Below are 21,551 nucleotides of genomic sequence, written 5' to 3'. Positions count from 1 at the left end.
GAAGTCGTATCTGTAAGTTGTCGTGGGTTCTGTGACTGACCTCTGATTGGTCAGCTCGACTCGAAGCCAATCTATTTGGAGACTACTTAAGAGCAGGTTTCAACTTCGTTGTGTTTTCAAACGTGACAGAAGAAAGCTGTGAGTTGTCGTAGCAAGGAAAGGAAGTGTGGTAGACATCAGTCATCACCTGCCTGATGCCATTCCAAATGGTAAAGCATCGAGCTGTGGGGGTGTTTTCCAGCAGCACGGACGGGACACGGGAATGCTCAGGTTTGAGGGGAACATCTCTGGCGAGTATTGAAAATGGCTTTTCCACAAACTGTCCTCATCCGAGCTGACAGAGCTGGAGAGGATGAGCTTGAGACGTATGGAAGAAGACGAACAAAAACCTTTAAGAACGGATACATTGAATGTGTTCATTTAAAGGAACACTTATGACATCACTATGTCATCATCAGGGTTACTTTTTCAGACAGAAATCCTCCAGGGCCAGCGAAATCAGCGGAGTGCCCCTTTAAGAGCTGTGACCTGGACATATTTTTACATCAGTCTGGTATATTTTTCCGGCACATGATGTTTAATATGTCGTGCGCGAACTTTAAGTATTAAAAAGAAAGCAATAATAAATTAAGCGTGTCGCTTGGAACGTCAGAATATTGACTATGGACATTCAGAATCAATACAGCCAGTGCATTTGTCATAATATTTTTCAAAATTAGAATCAGCATGAAATGTTCAAATCACAATCAAAGTTTCCTTTCTCATCCTTCGCCAGTGTCGCCCGGTGCTCCGCATGATGCAGAGCCAAGAGTGGCAGCAGATAACAATGTAAAAAATGAATACATGGGGAAAAGCAGCATTGAATCACATGTAACAAAAATCACATTTTGACCTTGAGGGTCTGTGTAAAGACAACAGGCAGGTGTGTGTGTGTGTGTGTGTGTGTGTGTGTGTGTGTGTGTGTGTGTGTGTGTGTGTGTGTGTGTGTGTGTGTGTGTGTGTGTGTGTGTGTGTGTGTGTGTGTGTGTGTGTGTGTGTGTGTGTGTGTGTGTGTGTGTGTGTGTGTGTGTGTGTGTGTGTGTGTGTGTGTGTGTGTGTGTGAGAGAGATTAGTGCGACAACTCTCTGGAGTCATAGTCCTTGATGAATTTCTCCATCGCCTCCACACAGCGCTTGCCGATGTCTCGGAGGTTCTCCTGCAGCGACGACTGGATGAGGTGTTCCAGGGACGGGTCTTTTTCTATGAGCATCTTTGTCACGAGGCCAAACATTTCACACTCCTGATAGTACACCTGTAACACACACACACACACACACACACACACACACACACACACACACACACACACACACACACACACACACACACACACACACACACACACACACACACACACACACACACACACACACACACACACACACACACACACACACACACACACACACACACACACACACACACGGTTTTAGGATAAACGCTCCAGGAGAAGCAGGAAAGAATTCTAAGTCTTTTCATGCGTTTCCATTTATGCCGACAGAATTAACAATCTGCAGAATGGCTTGCATGCAGACTGTTCACGTGTATTTTATGGAACATGTTTTTGCATGAGCTACCTGTTGCGAGACTGCCCTTTCTTGCAATGCGATCTATAATCCTGCAACCATGGCGACTTGAAAAAAGCAAGAGGGCATCTTTTCCATCAAGTGGGTGGAAACACACACACAGTCCCTCACACACGCAACCGACGAGCGGAGCCTCATGTGATGTCTGTCACACTGACGACAGCATTATAAAGCACGCGTTGCCGCCCCTCGTGGTGAAGGTTAGCCGAGACAAACATCCTCGCCTCAAGTTTCTTGCTCAGTCACAGAAATGAAAGAATAACACCATCAGTCATGTCAAACAATGACTAGGACCTACTTTGTCAGGCTCGCCAAAGTGAAGCGAACAATCACAGCCTCAGGCTCAGCATTTCAAAATGAAGGTTGAGGCTCGTCTCGTGTCTCCCAGCACTTTCTAAGATCTTTCCTCTGTCACTCTTTTCTCTAAATCCAAGCGTCTTTTATCTCCCCTCTTCCTCTATCTGTTTATAACTATCCCCTCTCCCCAGATATATGTGTGTGTGTGTGTGTGTGTGTGTGTGTGTGTGTGTGTGTGTGTGTGTGTGTGTGTGTGTGTGTGTGTGTGTGTGTGTGTGTGTGTGTGTGTGTGTGTGTGTGTGTGTGTGTGTGTGTGTGTGTGTGTGTGTAATGAAACCCTTGCACCTCATCTATCTCTCTCCTCTTCTGTTGGATGGCTCGGTCTCGTGTCGTCGTCTGGCTCGCAGTTAAAGGCAGCACCCTGTCTCTGCTTCCTTCCCTTTCTTTGCTCTTGGTCCCCCTGTGATCTCTCTCCCTGCTGCCGCTTTGCTTCCTGTCGTTCTGACAAACCTGCAAAACGAAGAAAAAAAAGAAAGGAAGAAACTAAATGAGTCGGGCGTTGGGCTGTAGTCATCAGACAGCTTGCCAAAATCATGGGTGCAAACACTGACGATGACTGAGACCAGAAGATGACTAAAGTTCCACCTGTCAACTTCTCACACTGAGGCTGGTGAATTCGAAATTTCAGAATGTGCTCCGGCTGCTTATGTATTCAGTCAGTGGCCAAAAAAAAACTAGTGCCACTTAAAACTTAGTAGTTTAGAAGGGCTTTCAGACGGTCACTGAAGTCCAGACATCGTCCTGAACTTCTCCGGATGTGAGAACGCAAACGTTCCTCTGGACCTTTTCCAGAACTTTTCCTGCCAGACAACTTGTAACATTTCCGGGGCATCCCGTGTGAGAATGCAGCAGGAGAATCTCTGCAGAATTCACAGTGAGCGTGTTGAAACAAAAACTCATGCGAAGTTGCTCATAATGTTGATGGTTTTCACCCAACTGTGCTCCGGTTTCCCTGCAGTTTCTCGCCTTTCAGCGCTTTGTTTTGGTTTTAGCTTGAAACTGTGCTGTTTTGGTTGCCTCACTGCTCACTGCTCTCATCCTCGATGTTTCCAGGTGCAGCAGACAGATGTTTTCAGAAAAAAAGAAAGCACTAAAGAGCCACTAGTTCATACACTACCTGCTCAGCACCAAATTGCACAAAGACATAGGGAGAAGTCAAAACCCCAAATTTGCTGTCAGGTTTCATATTACCCTGTATTAGAGACACGTCCACGCTCCACTGGGCTCCAGGTTTACAGACGTCCAACTAAGCACAACATGACGTGAGTTATGGGACAAAAGAGCGGGTTGCTCTTTTATACAATAGACATGTTGACACGCCCATCGGCGAGCGAGGTAGCGGTGGAGATGTTACATGATCTGTTCACGGCCTCTGGTTTGAGTATAGCGGAGCCGACAGATCCAAAACCATCCTCAGGAGACGATGAGGAGTTAAACACAGAGATGCTCGTGCCAATACGATTCGCCGGGTTGGCCTGGGACACACCTACAAATAAACGATGCTGTTTGCTTTTCGACTGCTTGGACGTGACGGCGAACACGTCCGGCCGAGTCAACTTCAGCGTTGCACTAAACTAAATAATTCAAGAGCTCGTACTACAGAAGAAAGTCACCAGCTGAGGTCATGACTCACAACCAGGCAGCCCACTTACCTCTGCTCCACAAATCATGTGTGCCACATTACTAAGTGGCCTTTTATATTAAAAAGTTAGAAAAAGTTTGACGAGTTAGCCTGAATAACCTCGTTGAAATGTCAGCAGCTCACTTTGGTTATAAATCACACTGAAGAGTTTTGTTGTTGTTTTTCAACTGATCATAATTAAATAATATTGATCTGCTTTAGTGTTCAGTGTTGTGTTGGCAAACCTACTGAAGGGAGAAAAAAGCACTCTCACGACTAAAGTGAAAGAGCCGTTAATCACAGATCTGTACCTGTGGGCAGCTCACACCGACACAAACGCTGGCTGCGGAAAAAACACTGGGCTGTTCTTTGATGCGTCTCCGTCTCTTCACTTTGAGGCGACTCCTGCGGTGACCAGCCGTGATTCATCATGTGCCGCTCTGCTCCTCGCCGTGTTCGGGTCAGCCCAGCGACGTACGGCGTTCGCAATGAAAGGGTTTCATCCTTTTTCTGCAGCTGGAGTCAGTATCTTTGCTCATAACCCGTGTCCGACAAACACAATCAGCATGTACAGTACACGCATAGGGGTTGTTGTTGTTTTTTAAACGTCACTCAAGAGGGATTGGTGGGTTCATTGTTGAGCCGATCAACGGAAAAATAATGTGCAGCTATTCTGATAACTGATTAAATCATGTTTCAAGTGATACCACCCAACGTCCTCTTGTTCCTATTTCTTCAGAATGTGGATTTGCTGTTTTTCTCTCACTGAATTTCTTTGGGATTTGGACTGTTGGAAATACTGTAAAAATACAGTATTTCTTGACATTATACAGACCAAGTAAATGATCAACAGCTTCATTGACAAGGAAAAGGACAGTTATTTGAAGCCCTTATTTCTACAATGTTTTATCAAGTGATATGTTTCACATGATAGAAAGTGTAACGACACCCACACAAGGTATTGTCATCGTCCATTAGAGCAGATCAGACGTTTGCAAAGTGTTGGGGGCTCAAAACTGTTTCAGAAGAGACTCAGTACAGGACTGAAACCACAAAATCGATTTGACAATAGTTGCTGAAGAATTTGTACTTTGATAATCTGAGGGATCCTCGCCTCCCTCATTCATCCTCTAACTCTCACAGACACTGGCGTTGCCTTCCCATCACTGTTGTCTTGTTTTCCATTTACTCATTTATTTTTCTGCTCGTGAACTTACAGCAAACTGCGTGTCCTTGTCTCTGCTGGAGGTGGACCTGGGTACGAACGGTCTCGAAGCTGGAAAACAGACAAACCACAAGGTCAACTTTGTGTGTGTGTGTGTGTGTGTGTGTGTGTGTGTGTGTGTGTGTGTGTGTGTGTGTGTGTGTGTGTGTGTGTGTGCGTGCACCATCTGAAATAAAATGACTGATAGGTGTTACTGAAGTCTTCTTCTATTCACCACACCTATAAGTATCTACAGCATCAATAGGTTGTTTCTTTATCACCACTGGTGTTGAAAACCTCTCTTTCTCTTCAGCATCCATATAGATTTTTTTTTTTTTAAAGGATCAGGGTTTAAAATCAATATAACTTAAAGCAGAATCTGCTGATATTTCAGAAATTTGCATTAGAGTGTTGCACTGCAGTGTTCCTATGTGAAGCAATAGCTTTGTTATGGCTCATTATATACAGCCGGCTGGTCTCTCTCTCTCTCTCTCGCTCTCTCTCTCACTCTCATATACACACAAATCAGCGATGAGTCACCATCATCGCACCATTACTCAGGCGTGCACACACACAAACACACACACACACACACACACACACACAATAAAAAAAAAACCTGTTCCACACTCACACATACACAAACACACCTCCACAGTGCTGCAGTGCGCGCACAAGTAGAGCATGGATGCAGGAGAAGATTTTTTTTCAAACACACGGTAGCAACGGTTCAGTTGTGAAAAACAACACAATATACCACACATTATATCAGCAGAACATCAACACATCTGACACACACACTTCACTGTGTTGCTGTTGAAACCATAATCAGATTTTACCCTGATGAGGTAATTTTCAGGTGCTTGAACAAATCAACCTGTAACGGCCTCGATCGCACAGCGTGCGTGAGACAACCTGAGGCACACGCCGTCGGTGGGTTGAGTACTATCGGCTCACTGGTGGTGACATAATCCGACGTACTGAGTCCAGGAAAAGCTCCTTAGTGATCAGCGTTATGTAACGGTGGTTTATTGCTGCCACAATGTGAACACCTACCAACCACCAGATAGCACAATGAGCCAACGCTGCTCCGAACCTTTGTAATGCAAAGTGCCGATGAGAAAGAGAAAAAAGAAAAGTGAGCGCCTCTGCTTGTTTATACTGTCACCCGATGGACATTTACTAAAGTGCAAGTAAATATTGTACAGCATGTAAATATACTGCAAATGCATGTATGAATATGTTCATACAGTAAATGTTCAAATGAGTGTATCGTCACTGTTGTCACAGACTCACTGACTTACTGCTGTTTTGCTTTGCGGGTGAACATCCGCCAGCGCTCCCCCTCCGCTCGTGCCGCCCCGTCTCCTTGTCCCTCAGCGCGTTGTGGTGAAGTTTAGGCTGGAAGTGGTCTCTCAGGTCCCAGTGAGCCCGCCGGGGGCTGAAGCGGTCGTTCTTCCGGTTGCCAAAGCCAGGTTCGTGTGACGAATGGTCATTCCTTGGGAAACTGTATCATCAACAGAATCAATTGAATTGATCTTTCAAAGGGTAGCTTAGTAAACCACAAAGCACTTCCTGTTTTCAATCTCGCCTCGGTCTGTGGAATCGCCCTCCAAACTTTGGTTTGTACGAATTGGACAACCACGCCCTCGGCCTGGACGGACTTCGTACTCTTCTGATAGGCCTCTTCTCGCCCTGAGTGGACAGACGTACAAATTATCTGTAACACTGCAGCGTTTTACAAAAAGAGAGCAGGACAATTGTACAGTCTAATAAAAAAGCTCATTTTAAAACGTGACATGTGAGAACTGGACGTACCTGAGCGGGAGACACAAAGGTGTCAGAGGGCTTCTTGTCAACAGGCTCATCACTGCAGAAGTCCCAGTGCCACGTCGAGGAGGCCTGGACAGAATCACAGTTAATGTTGTTTTACAGTACAGGTACAATATATGATATATTTGGAGGGAGCAACTAAAAAAATCAGCAACTGCGTTGATGTTAGCTTCATCAGTTTGGTCATTTTTAAAGCATTAAGGCCAAACATTTCTTAGTTCTACATTTTCAGAGGTGGGTGAGGATCGGCTGCTTTTCTTTGTCTTAATGTGACAATAATATATTTTGTTGTTCGACTGTTTGTTGGACAAAACGATGAGGATTTCACCCTGAGTTATGGGAATTTTCTGACAGGCATTTTTCTGATATTCTGAAAATAATACTTGAGACAGTGTTGATTCAGATTCGACAATTTCTGTGCCCATAAATAGAACAAGCTGTGCATTCATGCCTTGAATATGGTGTTCGACTGGAAAACCTGGTTGTTGTAAACTTGGAGTGGCAGGAGAGTGATATATTCCTCCACCACACATATTCTACACACTCCCCAGAGAACAAGAGAGAGTGATACATATCTCTAAAAATAGCCCTGCACACGCTTGTCATTATGTGGCCCCTTGTGTGTGAAATTATAGTGATGTATAATGGATTATTATTCTGTGTGTGTGTGTTTAATAACGATTATTTTCATTATCAATTAATCTGTTGATTATTTTCTCGATTAAACGATTAAATGTTTGGTCCATAAAAAGTCATAAAAAGGTAAAAAATGTTGACTGTGTTTCCCAAACCCCCAAAATGATGTTTTGTTTTGTCCACACACCAAACATATTCATTTTCCTGATGTAGAGGAGCAAAGAAACTAGAAAATATTCACATTTAGGAAGCTGAAATCAGAGAATTTTGACATTATTTTCCCCATCAAAACTACTTGACTTGATTAATCGATTATCAAAATAGTTGGCAATTAATTTAGTAATTGATTACTAATCGATTAATTGATTAACTGTTGCAGCTCTAGTGTGTGTGTGTGTGTGTGTGTGTGTGTGTGTGTGTGTGTGTGTTTGTTTGTGTGTGTGTGTGTGTGTGTGTGTGTTTGTGTTTGTGTGTGTGTGTTTGTGTGTGTGTGTGTGTGTGTGTGTCTCCTGAGTGCACACACGTGTTTAAATGGCACTTTATAACCTTCTGTGGATTTACATTAATACACAATTATGTTTGTATAACATCCTTCAGTAGAGCTGTTGTTGGATCACTCAGATGAGTTTCCAGTGGTCAACAACAGAAGGAGCAGGTGGAGGCGGAAGGAGAAGGTTGACAGCTGCTGGTCACTCTCCGTGGTGTTACCTGGCTCTGATGCGCGTCCTGCGGTCGAGTGTGATCCATGGCTCCTTCCTGTTCGCAGCGTCGTTCGTCGTGTGACTTATTACTTATTACTTATTGTTTATTATTGTCTCGAGAGTTGATCGCACCAGAGAGCGCGAACGATCCTAACTGTTGAAAGTGAAACTTGTGTTCCGTCAGTCGTCCGCGTTTCCTGACGGTTGACGCGCAGTGAAGTGGCGCAACACGTTTTTTTTTTGTTGGTTTTTTTTGTGCTTCCTTGTTTCCACAGCCGACCAATCAGGTTCCAGCCCCGCGCTGATAAACACGCCTTGACTTTTCTAAAAAAAAAGTCAGAGAGAGAAAAAATGATAATCATAAGGATCGTCTCGTGAAGACGCGCAGGCGCAGTAACCACAACTGCCGTCGCACCTGCTGCTTCGCTTCACCAGGAGATGGCGCTGTTCAACCAAAGATCGGGAGAAGAGCTCGTTTCAAAAAATTATACAGCGAAAGAAAAAAGAAGCATTAAGATAAAATTGAAGATGTATCATGAAACAAAATGTAGTTTTATGGAATTGCTTTTATATTTATGTTCATGCAACTGGAAGTTATTTGGCAAGTGAAAATATGATTTACTCCTAAACTACACATCACACCTCAATTAATAATACAGCAGCATGTGAATCACACTGTGAGGAAATTATTACTCTTATAATTCATATTTTCTTCAGGGTCCTCCTCGAGGATTAAACAACAGTTAAAATATATTTAAAACATGTGTATAGACCTTTGTAAAATAAGAGTTAGATGTTATATCAGGTCATGTGTTTTCACAACTCCTTAAAATAGATATGTAGCAATAAGTTATGTCTCAAGTACGATCAATTACTCAATGTATGTTGATTATTCTGTCATGCACTTAGAGTTCAAGTGCCCACGTGGGTTTACCAGACGCCAAATCACTGTTGCAGCGGTGAGACATAACAATTTGTTATGTACACACAACATTACAATGCAAACATTCTGTAGGACTGTCTGGGCCTCAGCTAAACAAAATACAACTGCAACATGAAAACAGGGCTCATGTTTTTGTTTCTACAATCATCTACCCAAAGAATTCATCAGAAATAAAAATACATATTATAGAAAAGCATAGCCCCTAAATTATGGACACGCTTTTTGTCTTCAGAGAGACTATTACACCTCTCTGGTAACTGCTTACATGTCCTTATACATAAGGACATACACTATCTAACCTTTATACGTATCTGTACTATGTATATACAAGTCTGAAACTCACTGTACAGCTTTTTTCTTCTAGTGCAGGTAGCCTAGGCCATCGCATGCAGGCATCCCTTCCTGGAGTTTAGTGTTTCTGTCCCCACCCACTGTCTCCACCCAACACACTTCTTTCTGTGAAAGGAGAGAGAGAGAGAGAGAGAGAATTATTAAAACCAGACAACTGTAAGATGACTCGGAGTAGAGCAGTCAGTCCTCACTGCCCCAGTCTTTCTCTTCAGTCTTCGACAGATCTAAACCGCCCATCAGAGATCGCTTTGTAAAGGTAAAAAAAAAAAAATCCTAAAGCCAAGTGTGTTTTTCCTTCTGTTATTTGTGTTTGGGGTTGAGAACTTGCTGGAACAGGTTTTCATTCTTGTCGGGGCAGTGTCTCTAATTGTCCTGTGTGAATGCTGCGCCATGCTTGTTCTTTGGGGCCTCTCTGTTACACTGAGGCCACGGGAGGACGAGAGGTGTAGTCAGACTTTTAAAAATGTTTGACTTTTCTTGGATTGATTCTGTCAAACTGCTGTATTGAACTGCAAAAACAAAGCTAAACAAATCCGTGCCAGCACCTAACTTCCTCACAGATGTGACATGGTACGAGTGTGCGTTTCGAATGCCACTGTTGAGGAGCTAAAATTCCTTTTTAACTACTAGGGGGAGGGGGGAACCAGAGGTAGGCACACGTGTTCTCAGCTTTTCAGTTTACCTTGGCTTTATGGAGTTCTTTTTCTTCATGAAACAGGACATGGCATCTTTTTCAAAGCATCGACGCTGACACCACCCTATTCTACTTCCTGCTGAATTTCAGTTTAAAGTACCAGGACAACAGGAAAAGACATGAGGTAAGGATGACAAAAATCCTCTTAGATTTCAGAATATGCTTAAATGACAACTCTCGAGATAATTTCTATTATTGTCAACAAACTCAATGAAAAGACCCAACACTTACCACATGTTCGTCTCTCAATGTCCTCCAACTTCCACATGTCTGTGGCATCAGCGCTAATCCCATTATTGACAATGTTAATCTTTCTAGAACAGATGAACAAATATATATTTTCATATTTTATTCGAGGCTTAACAATGTCCTGAAACAGTTAGGCACTGCAGAGTTTACAGAAGGCTGCTCCGACATCAGTAAATATAGTGCATTTGTTCTGGAATATTTCCAGCTGCACTTGTGCTTTTGGTCTTTTCATTTGTTCGCTTGTTGAAAAATACAGAACATCACCAGTGTGCATCCACGATCGATCCTAACGCAATCTATTTATGTTTTACAGGGTGCAAACTTTCTCGAGAGCTCAGATACTACAGGAGTTTCATTTCCGATGCCAGGCACTTGCTGCCAATGACAACAGGGGCTTTAAAACAGAGTTTGAGGTGACGGGAGCGTTTAGAAGTTGAACTTGTGTTGGATTTATGATGCGTGAAGTTACAAAAATGTTTGTCTTGAGAGCGCTAACGTCTTTGGTTCTGTGAAGGAGCTGAATGAAGTTGGAAAAGACCTCCCCACCAGAGCGGGGGAATCAGAGGCCAACAGAGAGAAGAACAGATACCCCTACATTTTACCATGTAAGCGCAGAACCCGTTATAATAGAAAATTGAAAACCGGTCATTATAGAAAATTGCGCAATCCATTGTGTGTGTAGAGAGAGTTTGATTTGTCTGCTTTCCATTTGCAGATGACCACTGTCGTGTGAGGCTGTCCGTTCAAAACACCAATCCACACACTGACTACATCAATGCAAATTTTGTGCCTGTAAGAGCTCACTCACAGTTTCACTCGCCTTGCCTTTGCTGCTGTGCATCTGTCTCCATGTCCGTCTGTGTGACCGTGTGTCTGCGTTCAGGGCGGAGGATCAGAGAGAGACTTCATCTGCACCCAGGGTCCTCTGCACAACACCATGGCCGACTTCTGGAGGATGGTGTGGGAGCAGAACGTCAGCGTAATTGTCATGGTGACGGCGCTGAGACACAAGGACATGGTGAGAAAGGCGTATTCAGTCAGTGTGTGTGTGTGTGTGTGTTGCTGATTAACCTCTGACCCTCCTGATGAAATAATTTTCGATTTTAGTGGAATAGTTCAACATTTTTGCCTTTAAAAATATTTCTCTGTGCTCAGGTGCTGTGTGACAAGTATTGGCCTCTGGAACGAGGGACCGTTTATCAGGGACTGATCCAGGTGACAACGGTGACTGTCAAACAGGGTCCAGACTATTTTATCACCACCATTAACCTCAGACAGGTGAGCGAGAGGCACATCCGTCGTCCTCTTTGGTGCTTTGAAACTGCTGCTGTGGACTATTGTGTGCACTGACCATACAAGTTATCAGTCAGAGACAGAAAAAAAAACCTTGTGGTTGGTTTAAAGGAAAGTGTTTGGCTCTTTTTCAGAGAGACTGTCCAACAGACAGGACAATCACACACTACTACTATCACTCCTGGCCGGACCGAGGCGTCCCTAAAGAGTCAACCTCTCTATGGGCCTTCACTGAACATGTGCGGCACCACTTGGAAGCCATTCCTCGTCTGGGGCCGTGTGTGGTGCACTGCAGGTCTGACCTCTGACCTACACCCACTCCTTCAGTGAATCCATTACTCGCTAACGAGGTTTTAGACATTTATAAATCCAAAGGGGCAGGACACGGTGTCTAAATTCAATCCTGTGTTCCTGTGTTGCAGTGCAGGTGTGGGGCGCTCGGGGACGTTTGTGACGTTGTTGTGGCTGATGCAGCTATGCGCTCGGGGGATCCAGCCTGACATCCGCGCCGCTGTGGAAGATCTGCGGCTGCATCGCATGTGGATGGTCCAGAACCTGGTCTGTACTGTACTGACACTCGCCTTTAGCGGTTGAAGTATTCACATCTTTTACTGGAGTGGAAGTAGCAAAACAAATCCACTACATTACCACTAAGTCTGTGTTCATACTTGTTATGCAGAGTGACATTTTGCAAGTGTTTAAATGTCGTCATGGTGATACTACATCAAAAAATTGATACACCACTGGGCACAAACTGTATATAATCAACAGCATAACAATGCATCATATTTAAACAAAAAATGACTCTGATAAGTAACAACAATAACTATCAGATAAATATAGTGGAGTTAAATGCCCAATATTTCCCATAATAATATAAAATATTCTCAAATGTATCAATAAAGACATATGAAGTGACAATAATATTGAAATAAAGTACCTCTAAATTGTACTTCTTTTCCACTGCTGCACAACTGAACATCTGACATAAGTGAAGTTTGATAATATAGCGATGATAATATTACACGTGACTATTTTATGTTTACTTAGATGTGAACATTTCGGCTCATTTGTAGACATACTTTATAACAAGCGAGAACTTTTTGCACTCGTAAGTTTCTATGATTAAAATATTATCATGAAAATGTATCAACAACAGGATGGTACCAATCGCCTCATCAAGCTTTAGCAGGGGCGCGAATAATCTCCCCAAAAACAATTTCCATAATGTATCTTACAACAAAGCAATAAACTTATCCTCTTAGTTTGAAGGGAAACTACATAATAATAATAATAATAATAATAATATTTAATTTATAAAGTGCTTTTCAGGAACCCAAAGCGCTCAATTACATGTACTGCAAAACTCCAAACATACAGTATGTATTTTACTGATATATATGAGAGTAAAATAACAGATTTTTGCAAAATCACCTTTGCATCATAACTATTATCCACCACAGCCTGGTGACATAGTCTGCTTGTTAAAAAACTAAATGGATGTAATATTGTTAAATTAGCCATATTCCACTTTAGATTGTTATAATAAGTATATTTAAATGCATACTTGTAATCCACTCGTGAATCCCGTTGCTTTCTATGACACTCATAAATCCATCATCTCCAGGCTCATTAACAGTGTGTGTGCTCTACATGAAATGAAGCGTCCTCATCACCTGCTCATGCCTCTTGTGTGTAATCAGGAGCAGTACATATTTGTACATCAGTGTCTGCTACAGTGGCTCAGCGGAGGAACAGGACGAACCTCAGCGGGGTGAGAGTACATGAATAAGCTCCCGGCGAGCACCGACAGACAGCCGCACGTTCAACTTCAGCACAGGCAGCATATTATTAAGTCACTGTCACTTATGACATTTTAATTAGTGAGTCTTCTCTTTCCCTGTAGCCCACAGATTCAGGGAGCCGGTGCAAAAATGACCCACCCCTCTCAGGATCAGCCTCACAGCTCCTCCGGACGGGGCGAGCGAACGGGCCGGAGCAGACAACACCGTCACAGACAGAAACCTCCAGCGGACCCGCCGCAGAACACGATACAGCAGATTCTACACCCTGGGAACCTTCTGAGGAGACTGCTGCCCTCATCGTCTCTGTTGAATCCAGGCTCAAACACCTCCTGAGCTCACATACCCGTTAAGCTGATGATACAAAGACACAAGCAAGCCACTGGGTAAAACAACAACAACAAATTGCCTTCACACAGTACGAGACAGAAAGGACAGAGACTGCAGAAATAATGCTGCGTGTTCTGAGTGACGACAGGCCCTGCAGGCAGAAAACCGGCCCGACGACACGCAGACAAATGCCGGTGAAGAAAGCACAGCCGCAGCTGTTCCTACTGTAAGGGGGGGGGGGGGGGGATTTCAGTTGATCGCCTGCTGTTCAGGTAAAACTCGTTCCTCCGCTGTGAACTGCTCAACCACAAGATTCATGGGAACATGAGGCAAGCTCAAGGGTCACGTCAATCTTCACAAAAACACGTCTACCGTGCGCACCAAAGAGTTTGGTATATATATATTTTGTTTGCCTCCATTACTGAGAAAGTCATGGTGTGATATGACTTTTATTTAGAAAAATCATTGTGCATCATTCCATATCACACAATGCAGACGACCTGTATGTAAGGATGCATGTGCAGAATTGCTACTGGACTCGCTAGAAAGGCAGACGCATGGTAATCGTGGCTGTACAAAAAGGTCATGTTTCAAAAAACACACAGGCACTGCCATTCTCCTTAGGTGTCTGAAACCCTTTACAGTACATGGAGGAGCTATGAGTATAATACAATATAGAACATTGGCGGGCAAATCCCGCTTCTTAAAGAGTCTTTTGTCTGTCATGTAATAAACATGTATGATACTGAGGAGAGACGGGAGGATCCAGCAGCAGTCAATGTCCTTCGCCCTCCCCTCTGCCGCATCTCCACCATGCGGCCAAGTGCTAGTAGCTCCAGGTCGGATAAATGACACTTGTTGTAATAGAGTCAAGAGTCCGACATGATTCAGAGGTGCCGTTTGGTGTGTCCGCGCGTGAACTCGGCTCAAGACAGACAAGTGAAACACAAAGAGAGAGGGAGGATTTACACACACACACACGACAGTGTGTGAGGGAGGGAGAAGCGACAGAGAAGGAAACAAAATAAGGAAATAAAATAAGCAAGAGTAGTGCAGGTCAACCCCAGTAAAAATATATTTGAAGTATATTACAGATTAAAACAAAAGAGGGATAGAAAATGAACAATCAACCCTCGACTATTTGTGAAGAGAACCAACAGTTAAAATAACATTTAAATTAGAGTTCAGGTCCAATAAAAAAAGGTGAGACGTCACCATCCTTTGGCCCAAAAAAAATCCTGATTGCCTCAGTAAGAAAAATTATCTGTATTGTTGTTATGTGTATGTACAGTTCGTGTGTGTAAGATATGCAGACACACACACGATGAATATAAACCTATACATGCCACCCTTACAGACCACAAGAGGGCGTGAGAGAATAGAAAACGACTGATAATGAGCAATCAAAGGCAGGGTGAAGAGGAGGAGGAAGAGTCTGGTCCGTTTATAGTTCTCCTAGTGCACGCTCTCCGACATGCTAATAGCTTCCTGGATTTCGCGGACAACGAGGATGCGTGCCAGCATCTGCTCCAGCTGCTCTCTTGAGATTGGCTGAGTCGAGTACCAGATGGGACTGTTGGGAGCCACTACGGGCTCCGGGGTCAGGTAGAAGGTGTCGTTGCGACCTTTAGCGCTCTGGGGGCTGACAGAAAAGCAGAGGGAACATTAATCAGACGTCAATGTTACAGCATCAGCCCATCTCTGTGTGCAAAAAAATCATTTTTATAAAATACTTAATTATATAGAGGAAACTGTGAAAGTAATAAATAGGAAGTGTGTTCTCACGTAAATCATAAGACCAGAGTAAGAGCAGATAGTATGATAGATAAACTGATTTTACTTGTTCCTGAAGTGTTCCATCATCCCATCAACATTCACCATCATTCAGATCTCAACTGTACAACTTTTTAATGCCTAAAATGTTCATTTTTATTCTGTCATAGAAGTATTAATTAAATGTTCTAGGATCAATATCATAGTTAGTAGTGGTGTAGTATTATTTTCATAGGTGTTTCTAATATCCTACAAACACCTCACAATATAAAAAAGTCCAGTTAAACACCACGTTTCATTACGATTTCAGTAACAAACATGATTTAATTCAGACCCTTTCAATATGTCATCAAAAACTGAACATTATGAGCTTTTAAAGAAACCTACGACTGAGCTGTTGTATTCAATCGCAGGAGACGATATGTTCATAATATCATAGTAATATCATAGTAATATCATAACATATAAACATTTAGGTTTTATTTAACGACCGATCGTCGAAAATAAAAATCTGATCCACTCTGTTAAAAAAATTCAAAAACATTCATTGCTTATGAGAAGGAGAAGAAAAAAGTTATTTTATGGCATCCGTGCTTTTGACAGTTGCCTAGCAACAGTGCTCAAAAATGCACTCGAACACTGACTGCAACTTATACTCCACCTCACATGTCAATTACACAAACACAGTTTGTATTTAAAGGACACAGCAGCAGCAGCACCTCCAAAAACACAAACTCCACCCCCCCATGACAAATGTTGGATTGATGTTTTTTTATGGTATACAGGGCACACAAACAGGTTGTACCTAACAGAAAATAAATCTTTCTTTCACTTAAAATCCCTTTGTCGTACTTAAATAAATAAAATTATGTTTTATATTTACCATTTGAAGAGGTAGAAATCATAAAGCTTGATGGGGCATCGCAGTGGGTTCTCTGGATCCTCCAGCTGCTCTGAGTACATGTCATCTGTCACTGAACAAAGAAAAACAAAATACATTCAGTATAAAAAGGGTTAATTATCTTTAAATATGATGTTTCCCTCTCAGACAGCACAGCAGAAATCAAACCCTTATATGCTCCAACCTTTTTGTCCTATGAACCTCTCTGTCGACTTGAGGTACCGGATGCTGGTGCTCTTGTCTTTGGGGTTGTTGGGACTTTTCCTGGTGTGTCTGAGCACCTTAGAAAAGGCCACTTTTAGATGTTGATCCACTGTTTTTAGTTGGAAATACCTGTAAACGGATCAGAGAACATTTGATCAGTGTGTCAATGAGTGACATGCAAGTTGGAAATTATCGTTTCTAGATGAGCTTGAGATTGAGAAACTCACTTTGTGTTGAAGAACATTAGAGTTGTGAGCAGAGTTGAGGGTGAATGAGCTCCCAGCTGTTTACATTCCCACAGCATCTCCTCCGTCACATGACTGGGAATAACGTAACCTGGTAGGAGAGGTAAAGGGCAGATCATGAAGACCAGGCAGTTTATAGGACTAGGCAAGTAACACAGAATTGATGAGTTACAGGAAAACAAATCATCTCTAACCCTTTAGTTCTAGTAGGAGAGGTGCTTAGGTTAAATAAGTGTTGTTTAGAGAGTCAGCATAATCCAAATTGATCCGTTCACCAATACACAAACCGCACAATCTTAAAATACAGTAATGTTGGTAAACACAGGAATAAATAACAACATCTAGCTACAATCATGATGAGCTACAAAGCAGAGAACTCATTTTGAATGGGTTCGATTAAGTTTACTCACTGCTGCATTTACATTAGTCTTCAATGAAGAAACTAAAGACATGTACTGAACTAGAACAGTTACAATAAAATGTTATGGTAATTGAATATTAAAATTAACACTAATAAGAAGATATAGAAACACAGCATGTAGAAAATAATAAAATATAACAGTGAGCTTTGGCTCTGCAGCCTGGTAATTTTAACTAGTGCTGGCTGGTGATTCAGAATCCCGTCTACTGAGAAACTTAAATAGAGCACCTCTAAAAAACAACAACAACCTGTGTACTTCCCCTTTAGATCTGCGCTGATCTTAAACAAGGCCTCTCTGGAATCCAACTGAATGAATACCATTTTAGTGATGGACAACTTTAACCCATCTTGACAGGTGGAAAGATGATGGCCTCACCTAGCGGATGAATGGATGGTCCCCAGGGCTGCAGGATCTGGTGAAGACTATGAGCGAAGCGAGTGTAGTACTGATCTGAGAAAACGTCATCCACGCGACCATTGTCAAACAGATACTGCAAAAATGAAAACGGAAAAAGAGATGATGCACTCAAACAATGTTTAGACACATCACTATCACGTGTCAAACAGAAATTAATAGATGTTGTGTTTGTGTGGATAGTGAACTTACTTTTTGTATGCACAGAAATACATAATAGAGAACATCAGCCTCATAAGACTCCCCTTCCATCCCCCGGGACTCTGTCGTCATCAAAGACAGACCCATGCAAAGCTCAGCGACTGCACACGACACCAAGTCCTCCTGGAAACGTAATGCCTGACGTCCTAAAAATACCAACACACAGTATCAGTGATGAAAAAGACAGAAAAAAAACATGATTGCTCTAGCACTATAATAAACATGTGTATGCACTTACGACCAATTGGAGCCAGTTTATTATTGTCCGATTTGTCCAACTCTGCATTTTTCCGCTGAGCCCAAAGCCGCCACACGTCCAGCCCTTCTTCTGGCTTCAGCGTGACAGGCAGCAGCAGCTCCTGTACGTGCACTTGCTGCTGGCCTTGGCCATCTACCTCTGTGACCACCGTCTGACCCTGCAGACACAAACGCGGTTAGCACATGCAATAAAGAAATACATGTCTACTGCTCAGAATAAAACACCAACCAATGGTTCAAACACTTTGTTAGTACCTGTAGCTGCTGTGCGTCCTGCCCCGACAGCCCCTGCGTGTGCAACACCTGCTGCTGTGGGTCCCAGATGAGGGACTGCGTGGCATTGGAGTAACCCTGCACAGCCACAGGGATGTGAATGTTTCCATTCATCAGCTGGGCAGGGAACAGCGTGTTAGCAGCAAGTGTGTGCACCACTTCCTCCTGACCACCCATTCCTCCGGAGCTTGTTATACTGGAAACAGCCTGCACTGTCTGACTCTGACTGGCTGGGATTTTCAGCTTGTCATTTTCAATAGTAACCTGTGTTGGCATTGTGGTCATTGTTGTAGTGTTTGCCCCTGTAACCTGCACTGTTCCATAAGCCTCCTGGGGGATGGCAATGTGTGTCACCTGCTCGCGGCCTCCAGACCCAGCAGGAGCAGAATACACAGGGATTGTCCAGGTCTCCCCCGTTGGACTGGTGATTGTGCCTGTAGCACTGTAAAGATGGGAACTGTCCACAGTTAGGAGGTCTGGCCGCAGGGACACATAACTTTGCTGCTGACCCTGTCCCTGGGGGATAGCCAGGACTGTGGCTACCTGCTGACCAGGCAAAGCATAGGACACAGTGATGGGCATGTCCACCTTGCGCTTCTTGGCTGGCTGGAGGACACCTGCTCCCTGGGATGTGGCAACTGTAGTTCCCAGTACCCTTCTCTCTGTACTGTCCTGCTGCTGAGTGGGGGAGAGGGCCCCCACTGTCTGAATTTGGATCTGTTGTCCAGCTGCAACAGCTGCCACCAACTGGGCTTGCAGCTAAAACACACAGGAGAGAGACGATAACAGGTAACTAAATTTAAACTCTGATTGATGACAACATTTTCTATGCATATATTGTGCATTTGTGTGCGTTAAGTGTACCTGTTGGTGCTGCTCCTCTGTGAGTTCCCCCGGCTGAATCAGCTGTGCAGTAGTCACACCTTGTAGCTGTTGATGTGAACCAGAGGGCACTTGGAGGACCTGACCCAGCATCTGACCTTGCTGCTGGCCCTGGATCTGCACCTGAAAAAAAGAAGAGGCCAAACGTGAGTGGATCAAATATAAAATGAAAAAAGGATTAAGTGACAAACACTACAGTGCAATAGAGGCACAAACCTGCACTATCTGATGCTCTGTATTCTGTTGAACAGACTGCTGCTGAGACGTGGACTCCTGTATCTGTTGCTGCTGGGGCTGGACCTGCACCTGCATCAGAAGACAGTGTCAGTCAAAAAAACAAACATTTAATTTCAAGGACAGAGCTCTTTCACAAACTGCTTGTTTTTTTACGACCATTCAATAAACACTTGATTTACCGGACAAGCCAGTTCCAACAATGACCCTGCCACCTCCGTGCTGTCTGTGTAGATGCAATTGGCTTCTTGCTGGTAGACCATAGTGGCAGTGGTGGTCACAGTGTCTCCACTTTGCTGGCTGAACTCCTGCAACGCATCGGGACCCTTGTTGGCCAAGGACTCCAGGAACTCCTTCATGCGATGCTGAGGGATGCTCCGAGCTTTCTGTCTCACTAGCTCCTCGTAGGAGCCTGTACCATCCAGGGAGTTATTCATTGCTGCTTACAATGCCCTCTATGTAGAAGGGGAACCTGTGGAAATTGTGATTTTATATTAGGTTATTTTAAATGTGTGCATTCCCCTTGGAGGCCTGTCGTGATAATTACCATATCGATTTATGGTAAGATAAATGAATATGAACTCAATAATTTGTATTGACCTCAATAACAGCCATTGTGTTTAAATGCATGTTTGTTGACATAAGAATAAATGTTAAAAACATTCCAGCAAAGTTTCGCCGCTTCTGTTCTCTCATGTGTTCTTGTTGTATGATTAATCGATTACCAGTTTGGTCTATAAATGTCAGAAAGTATGGATTTCTTATTATTTTTCTAAAGGTACCGTGTCTCCAAAGTGCTTGTTTTGTCTGAGGCATAACGCAAGTCTAAACTTGGAATACCATTTCTCTCAGAAGCAACACAGATCGTGTAGGACTTGCATATGCAACAAGCAAGCTCATATGATTCAGTTTCAAAAAAAGTTGGAATTAAAATGACGATAATATTGTTTATCGCAATTATTTCTGTGACAATATAACGTGCAACAAAAAAAGTAGATATCGCGACAAGCCTAGCCCCATGTGTACATTTACAAACATTGATATGAAATGACAAAAAGTCACATAGTAATGCGATCAAAACAAAACATCGATGTGTAGCTACTGGATTGAAAATGAAACTTCTTCTAAACGACATCAGATGAAATATCACGGTGTTGACAGACAGAGCTGCGGCAAACTGTCCGGTGGCAACAAAACACAGATGATGATGATAATACGAAAGGGTTAATCCTGGCGGAGGGTAGACGAGCTGGGACAAAAGCGCGGTCACTTTCCAAATCCGACGCAGTATTCATAGTGGTGATGGAAAGTGGTGCAGGTTGACAACACAACCGCTTTGCGCTTCAACGACACTGTCGTGGTGTGTGGTGCAAGGGCTCAATGAGCGCTAATCAAACAGCCGATTACACAACACGCTAGGTTAGCCAGGTGCACGGCTAGCTAGCCGCGTGTTTGTTTGCAAGTAAGATCCATCGGTTTTGTTTAAGCAAAGTATAACAATGCATCATGTCCGTCGAAGGCAATGGTTTCACTCAGTAGCGCGTGGCACGTGAACAGAAAACAGCGGACGCGGGAGTAACTCTCCCCTGAAGGTGACGTTAAACCGACTGTATTTGTGTTGTCCCCGCAGCTAGCAGGCTAACGCTAGCAGGCGCGTTAGCTACCTGTCTTCCTCGACCGGGCCGAGGATCGAACCGCCCCACAAAGCGCTTCTCTGCCCTGGAACCGGCGCTCCTCTTCCAACCAGCGGGGAGGCAAAGGTGCAATTATTGTGTCTTTGTGGCTGGTCTGTTCTTTATTTGACGTGATTTTCGCTAGATCGCTAACTGTAGTTTTCTTTTTCCATAGCCACTCATATTTCGCAGGGCGCCATCTTACAACAGTGGACCTCGGGAACCAATGAGAAAGCGATTTGTAACTCTGTCGCGCTCTCGCGGTATTTCCGTCGCAACGAATCGCGATAAGTGGCGGTTGTGGGTGAGTCCGTTAAAGGCGTCACAGGCAGCCAGGGTTGCAGACAAGATCGGGTAGATGTCAGTCCACCTTAAATCCAGTTATTCCCAGACAGGAGCTCCTAGTGGTTCACTGGCTTCTGAATCTTTTAA

The 21,551-nt window shown here is 43.5% G+C and overlaps 3 protein-coding genes across 3 annotated transcripts; 1 reads left to right on the top strand and 2 right to left on the bottom strand.

The window, feature by feature from the left end:
* Nucleotides 1-556: 556 nt before the first annotated feature.
* Nucleotides 557-8,302, bottom strand: LOC118316493. The gene is made up of 7 exons (XM_035644356.2): nucleotides 7,985-8,302; nucleotides 6,626-6,709; nucleotides 6,399-6,502; nucleotides 6,112-6,314; nucleotides 4,821-4,879; nucleotides 2,268-2,432; nucleotides 557-1,291 (listed from the first exon to the last, which is right to left on the bottom strand). The coding sequence occupies exons 1-7, from the start codon at nucleotides 8,021-8,023 to the stop codon at nucleotides 1,109-1,111; spliced, it is 837 nt and encodes a 278-aa protein (XP_035500249.1). The 5' UTR covers nucleotides 8,024-8,302; the 3' UTR covers nucleotides 557-1,108.
* Nucleotides 8,303-9,370: 1,068 nt separating this feature from the next.
* Nucleotides 9,371-14,393, top strand: LOC118316489 (receptor-type tyrosine-protein phosphatase V-like). Its single transcript, XM_035644350.2, has 11 exons — nucleotides 9,371-9,527; nucleotides 9,990-10,089; nucleotides 10,528-10,627; nucleotides 10,729-10,819; nucleotides 10,930-11,006; nucleotides 11,098-11,232; nucleotides 11,370-11,492; nucleotides 11,642-11,802; nucleotides 11,930-12,065; nucleotides 13,211-13,281; nucleotides 13,414-14,393. The coding sequence occupies exons 2-11, from the start codon at nucleotides 10,085-10,087 to the stop codon at nucleotides 13,643-13,645; spliced, it is 1,131 nt and encodes a 376-aa protein (XP_035500243.1). The 5' UTR covers nucleotides 9,371-9,527; nucleotides 9,990-10,084; the 3' UTR covers nucleotides 13,646-14,393.
* Nucleotides 14,073-21,338, bottom strand: LOC118316486 (transcriptional regulator QRICH1). Its single transcript, XM_035644346.2, has 12 exons — nucleotides 21,111-21,338; nucleotides 19,629-19,918; nucleotides 19,429-19,518; nucleotides 19,195-19,335; nucleotides 18,313-19,089; nucleotides 18,038-18,215; nucleotides 17,791-17,945; nucleotides 17,560-17,674; nucleotides 16,745-16,853; nucleotides 16,498-16,646; nucleotides 16,296-16,386; nucleotides 14,073-15,281 (listed from the first exon to the last, which is right to left on the bottom strand). The coding sequence occupies exons 2-12, from the start codon at nucleotides 19,881-19,883 to the stop codon at nucleotides 15,095-15,097; spliced, it is 2,247 nt and encodes a 748-aa protein (XP_035500239.1). The 5' UTR covers nucleotides 19,884-19,918; nucleotides 21,111-21,338; the 3' UTR covers nucleotides 14,073-15,094.
* Between the last annotated feature and the right edge of the window lie 213 nt (nucleotides 21,339-21,551).

The sequence above is a fragment of the Scophthalmus maximus genome, chromosome 3, assembly GCF_022379125.1.
Source record: "Scophthalmus maximus strain ysfricsl-2021 chromosome 3, ASM2237912v1, whole genome shotgun sequence".
Taxonomy (NCBI): domain Eukaryota; kingdom Metazoa; phylum Chordata; class Actinopteri; order Pleuronectiformes; family Scophthalmidae; genus Scophthalmus; species Scophthalmus maximus.
The sequence above is the reverse complement of the archived record's forward strand: the minus strand, read 5'-3'. Positions and strand labels throughout refer to the sequence as shown.